This window comes from Channa argus, chromosome 1 (assembly GCF_033026475.1).
Source record: "Channa argus isolate prfri chromosome 1, Channa argus male v1.0, whole genome shotgun sequence".
In the NCBI taxonomy this organism is placed as follows: Eukaryota; Metazoa; Chordata; class Actinopteri; order Anabantiformes; family Channidae; genus Channa; species Channa argus.
In genome coordinates this window covers 9,963,495-9,969,494 of record NC_090197.1, presented here as the reverse complement: position 1 = coordinate 9,969,494, position 6,000 = coordinate 9,963,495, and the positions used below count along the sequence as shown (strand labels likewise).

Below are 6,000 nucleotides of genomic sequence, written 5' to 3'. Positions count from 1 at the left end.
AAGTATTTTTTCCCGTCTTTAAATAAAATCATATTAGCGTTAATAACTAGCGTTAACTCCAATGGTCAGATATATGTATTGGAGGAAGTATAGTATTTACCTATGAACTTAAAGGTATTTTGACTTTTAAATTGTATTTAAATACAGTACAGTACTTAGTTAAGTTCCACCCATGTAGACAGTACCATATTTCACTTTGAGTTTCCTCCATTGCTGTTCTTAGGTAACATTTTGATATACTGTATGTGTACTTGCATTTTCTTCATTTTACATTCACTCCAATGCGTTTATTTTACAGGTTTAGTCATCAAGATCCTTACTGTATATGCCACTAGAAAATTTAGTTTTACTTTTGTGATATTGTGCTAATGTAAGTAGATAATAATTTTCTCCACTTCTACAAGCTGTGCCATCTTTAGTTTTTAAACCAGACAAAAGTTGTGACCCACTGTTGAGTTTATTTAAATGTGAACATTAGTCACTGTGTAAAGAACCCCTTCTCTTGGGAAACGTTCTACACATGGTACTGGGTAGAACTTTACACTGATAATAATTAAAGTAAAGTACTCCACGTCTGTGGGATAATCTAAAAGGAAGCTGTACAAATTTAACAGGAATATTTTTGTAGCAACATTAAAATGTCCCTGAAGACGTTAGAACGTAAAACGTAAAGAAAAAAAAAATTAAAAACAAACTACTTTGCCCAGAATTCAACTGTGCACCGCGCAGGCGCAGTTTGAGTCACTTTCATGACGGCGCTTTAACCAAGTTACTGCGCTGTCTCCTCTGTGAGCTCCCGCTAATACATGTTGCAGTTATGTAGCCCGCAGAAAAGGACTTCTTGGTGACCAGCTGGCGTTAGTTCATGTTAAGTTCTTCGCCGTGTGTGAAGACTGTTTGTGAAACTACTGCGGCTTCTCTTGTCAACCAGCTAGCTAGCTATTCATCAAGCTAGCCACCCGCTAGCAAGCAGCTCGTTTGCGATGTGCTGCTGTTCGGGTTTCTCTTTCTCCTCTCGTCTGGCTATCTAAACTCAGCTGCCGGGCGGGGTGGGGGAAGAGAAACAACCTAGACAGCCTTTTTTTTTTTTTTTTTTTTTTTTTTGTGGTGCGAAGCAGACAAACAGACCGCCATTTCTGTCCTTAATGGTGTTGTTGCTGTCAGGAGCTGAGCTAAGATGTGGCAAAGTGTCGGGCTCACACTGCTGGTCATTGTGGCAACACTTGTCTGTGCGCTGCTCTTCATGCTGTTTGGTGAGTTTAAGGAAATTCCTCTTACAGCCGCACGCCTGCTTAATCTGTTTCGTAACTAATAATAATAATATTAGATTTTTGGTAACAATAAGGCTAAGGTCGCGACAAAGGGCCACAAAAAGCAGACAGACTGGCTAAACTTAGTGTTGACTCGTGAAGAGAGTCAGTTTTCCAGCAAAAGTTCGATCTGCTCCTTTAAAGTGGCCTTGTGTGCAGGTCACCGTGTGTGTGTGTGTCTTTGATTCACAAGTTTAGATCACAGTAATGAGATTCTATTTTTGTCATGTGCAGAGGGAGGAGTGTGGAACAGGCAGATTATAATCATGGCTGCTCCCTGTTACTTACATGAGGCTCAATTCGAAAACAATGTCATCAGCAGGAATCCATTCGACTAAAAATGTGTACTAGTGGGTTTGCTCTTATCTTGCCTGACCTTCCCCCCCCCCCAAAAAAAAATTTCTGACCTTTTCAAGAAAACCTGCAGAGTAAGTTTGACAGATACAGATGTTGAGTTAGTGAAGGTAGATTGTAATTTTTTTTTTTTTTGGTTTTAGAATATTCTCTATTTCTGAAGAAATGTAATATAAAATGTGTGTAGATTTTCAGGTTCTCATTCTAAAACTAAATAAAAGGAATATAAATAAGCAAGACCCAAAAGACAGATGTTCATTTGTTTCATGAAAAAATAAATTTGATCTTATTATTGTGGTAAACGTGTGTGAACACCCAGGTTTATCAATTTAATTGAAGGGGGAAATTGGAGTCAGATGCTTTCAGTGAGTGGGAGGACAATCACCTGGGGGGGGGGGTCCTTACTTATTTACAGGAGAAAAATCTGGGTCTTTGCTTACAAGGTTTGATCTTGACAACACAGGTTTGTGGTGTTTTATTCTCACCAGGATAGTCGGGGTTACAAAGTAATTTCTGAAAACTTTTGACCCCGCCAGTCGACAGTCAAATGCCTAGGAGAACGTTGACCACCATTATTACCCCTCCCAGGAGAGGTTGACCTACAAAGATTAAATGAAGACAAAGTGTGTAATTTGTCCAGAAGGTCCCAAGGAACCCCTTGCTACAGTAGGTGCTAGCATCTAGGAAACTAAAGGTCTCTCTTGCACTGCCTGATATCAGTGTTTATGAGACAACCATCAGGTGAGCATTAAATAACAATAGTGTACGTGGTAGAGTTGCTAGGAGGAAGGCACCCCTCTCCAAAAAGAAAAAGCCAGAGACCCTTTGAACGATGTTGTGGACACATGAGACCAAAGTAGAACATTGTGGGTTGAAGTAGTAATGTAAAATTCAAACAGCTCTTTTAAAAAAGATCTGTGACAAGGGTATGTTTACCCCTGTAATGCACCACCTCTTCTTTCAAAAACATTAAAACACGTTGCTGATATCAAATTCAAAATGACCAAATTTATTTAAAACTGATTTCTCAGCCTTATCGTTTCTTATTTTGGCTTTGCACCACTTTAAATAAAATGTGGTTTTTAAGTTATTTGCAAGTCATGGCGTTGTGTTATTTCCATTTCACAGAGCATGATAACATTTCTTTTTAGCAGTGTATAGATTATGGAACATTTTTAGTCACTGTCCATTAAATAGTATGTTGATAAAAAAACTTAGGGGTTGCAAAATTTGCACCCATCTGTATGCTTGTTTGGTGATTGTATTTTTGTCTAATAATTAAATTTACATACAGCTGGGTAGCTTTTCAGGGAAAACAAATTTGAAGACTTCACCTTGGGTTGTGAAGAATTAAATGGGCATCTATTCAGTATTTTGTGACTAGGAAGTTATCAGCAGATCAATTGATAGTGAAAAGATATATGCTCGAAGCCGTTGTGCCTCAGAAAGACTTGATCTCTGTTACTTGAGTATAAACCTAATATGTAGGAGTTACCGATGAGGGCTAGTGCACTTTAGAACCCCGAGTAAGCACCACTGGACCTCAGAGTACCTTTATTTTCCCAGACGTAACTGTTTCCCTTTCTTTACCTTTCAGGTTGGTATGTAGTGTGGCAGCTGTTCCTGTGCAAGTTCAAGTTCTTGCGTGAACTTCTCGGGGATGCTGGCACGCCACAGGCTGAAACGCAACCGTCCGAAACAAAGAGTGAACGTACAGCTAATGCCTCAACGAGAAATCGACCCAGGAGTGCACGGCAAAGAGCCTCTCCAGAAAGCACATCGTAGATCATTCAGCCAGCCACTGTGTGTCCCTCACGTAAAATCGGTCTTACCACCAACCCTCTGTGATCATTAGAGGTATTTCATACTGACCCTGTTCTATACACTACAGAAGAACCTTGCGTACACCGAGTAGTCAGCCCTCCTCCTCCTCCTCCTCCTCACCAGAACACTTTAAACTGACCAGGCAGGTTTTCTGGTTACAAAGGGAAAAGCCATTTCTGTACATTACAGTCCACGTCTTTGTCAATTGTTCGTACATAATGAGCAGTGAGTCTGGGGCCTTCATGCACGGTCAAGCTTGGTGACTGCCAAACTGCTTCCTGCCACATTATGGAGCGTAAAAACACTCTACTGCAAAGAGATGTGTTAATTCTCTTGTGTACGTGTTCTGTTACTGTATTGTTAGCAGAAGTAGATAACTTCTAAATGGGCACTCCTGTATCATTTCAACAAGAATTGAAACGGTGATCTGTACAACTGACAACTTCATTTTTCTTTAAGACAAAGTGCAATGAAAGGAATGCTCGTGCTGTCATTTAGATTTTTTCATGAACACTGTAAAACTCCTGTCCCACCCAGTAGGTATTGGCCCAAGTAAGCAAGATGATAAATGACAGAGCTTTATTGTAGTTGTGTAAAACTGTTTTCTTGCAACTTTTCTTTCACCCCTTTTTGTTTTTTTTTAAAGATTTATACTTGAAGAGTCAAGAGAAATTTTAAAAGAAAATCACTGCTAGTGCTCAGAGGGAGATATTACACACAGTTAACTGAGGTTTAAGATGAATGAGACTGTGCTGTGGAAAATCTGCCCGAGTGAACCCTAAAACCCTCTACCTGTGCCTCTGTCTGTACCAGTGTCTAGATGGCATCCAGTGTTTGTTACATGGCCGCTGTTTGTATCAATGACAGTAGCTTGGTGTCCATTTCAGGGCCATTTAAAGCTGACCATATTTAAGTCGATATTTCTGTAAAACAGTATCCCTCCAAGTACAATTCATGTAATCTTGCACTTTTTTAATAACCGTGTCCTTTTTTCCCTTCACTGGAGCAGTAGCTGCAAATAAATAATGCCATAAATATGTTCATTCCTGTCCTGTCTGTTGTTTCAGCAGAAATGTTTTGATTTTAAAGAAGTTATTGAGATGAAAAATAACTTTGAAATATGATTTTACACATTTATTTTACAATTTACTTTATTTACATTAGCTTTAATTTATTTCCAAAAACTTTATTACAGATGTGGACAAGATTGTTGGTACCCTGTCATGAAAATTTAAGCTATTACTTTCTCTAAAATAAGTTAAAAATAACAAAAGTGAAGGAAATGAAATCCAATCTGACTTGTTTTTTAATTCAAAAATATAGTTTATATTGATACCAATCATCAGAGAAAAATGTGATAAAATCCCCCTCATAACTGTTTTTACCAACTGTTGTCATTTTGGACAACAGTGCGAAACCCAAATTGAAATTCTGTATCTTGCTTTAAACATCCCTGTATTTCATAAGTTATTTTCAGCCGGAGGCGGCAGAAATACACAAAGTCACTTAATGTATAACACTGCAAGTACTTGCCTAAAGAAATTCTTGACTACCAATTCAAGTCTTTAGTCATTGCGAAGTACAGCAAATCCTCTGCAAGTTACTTAAAGTACAAGTGCTCCACCTATAAAATGAAGTATTTTAAGGGGTATTGAAGTATAACTGCAGTTGAAGACGTACATCAGTCCCTCCAGGAATTCACAATGTTGCATTTGCAAAAGTTAATTTAACCAAAACCAGGCATTTTAGGCTGCAACTATCTTGGAGGAACTGGTAAAAGTACAATTCAAGACCTGATTTGTTCAAAGAACCTTCAAATGTAAACAAATGTGGCAACGAACATTTTTAATAATTAATAAAAAGTAAAAAAAAAAAATATAGCACTGTTGAGCATGGGTGTAGAACAAACTGCCAACTAGTAAAGAAGGAGCTGAACAATTTTTTTTTCAGGATCCATGTCTGCAGAAATAACTGTAAATGTAGTGGTGGTGGTGTTAAACAGGACATTTTGCTCCAAATTGTAGTGGAGTGTGTGGAGGAACATAAAATGGAAGTACCGCAGTTGTATATACACACCTCAAACGTTCCTACGTGTACATGTACCCTCTCTGCTTTCAGCTTTCCCTACCGTTCAAACACAAGGTGGCACTATCACACTGGGCCACACTCAGCTCTGGCCCTAATAACAATTACTGACATTAGTGACAATTACACATTAATGCAAACGTACGGTGAGATCATATAATGTTTCATTTGTAACAAGAATGTTTCTACACTGTGGTAATGATACTTTTACTTGAGTAGATTGGGTCTGTAATGTGTTACAAGAGAAAACTGAAAGAAAAAAGGTTTGAGCAGAGAATTAATGAAATTCACAAATCTTTAGTATGTTACAGGAGTTTCAACTTGCTTTATTTAACCCACAATTTATCAGAATTTATTCTGAAACAAACACTAGCTATTTTAAGTGGAATTCAGAAAAAAAAACAAAAAAAAACAGTGGAGAAAAATA

At 38.0% G+C, this 6,000-nt stretch overlaps 1 protein-coding gene across 1 annotated transcript; it reads left to right on the top strand.

Moving 5' to 3' along the window:
- Nucleotides 1-733: 733 nt before the first annotated feature.
- Nucleotides 734-4,531, top strand: smim13 (small integral membrane protein 13). Its single transcript, XM_067495675.1, has 2 exons — nucleotides 734-1,253; nucleotides 3,262-4,531. The coding sequence occupies exons 1-2, from the start codon at nucleotides 1,178-1,180 to the stop codon at nucleotides 3,447-3,449; spliced, it is 264 nt and encodes an 87-aa protein (XP_067351776.1). The 5' UTR covers nucleotides 734-1,177; the 3' UTR covers nucleotides 3,450-4,531.
- Nucleotides 4,532-6,000: the final 1,469 nt, after the last annotated feature.

Excerpts from the sequence above, each read along its gene's own strand:
- smim13 (XM_067495675.1), top strand. The coding sequence starts at position 1,178 with ATGTGGCAAAGTGTCGGGCTCACACTGCTGGTCATTGTGGCAACACTT. Across the intron at positions 1,254-3,261 it reads GCTGCTCTTCATGCTGTTTG|GTTGGTATGTAGTGTGGCAG; the intron begins GTGAGTTTAAGG and ends TTTACCTTTCAG.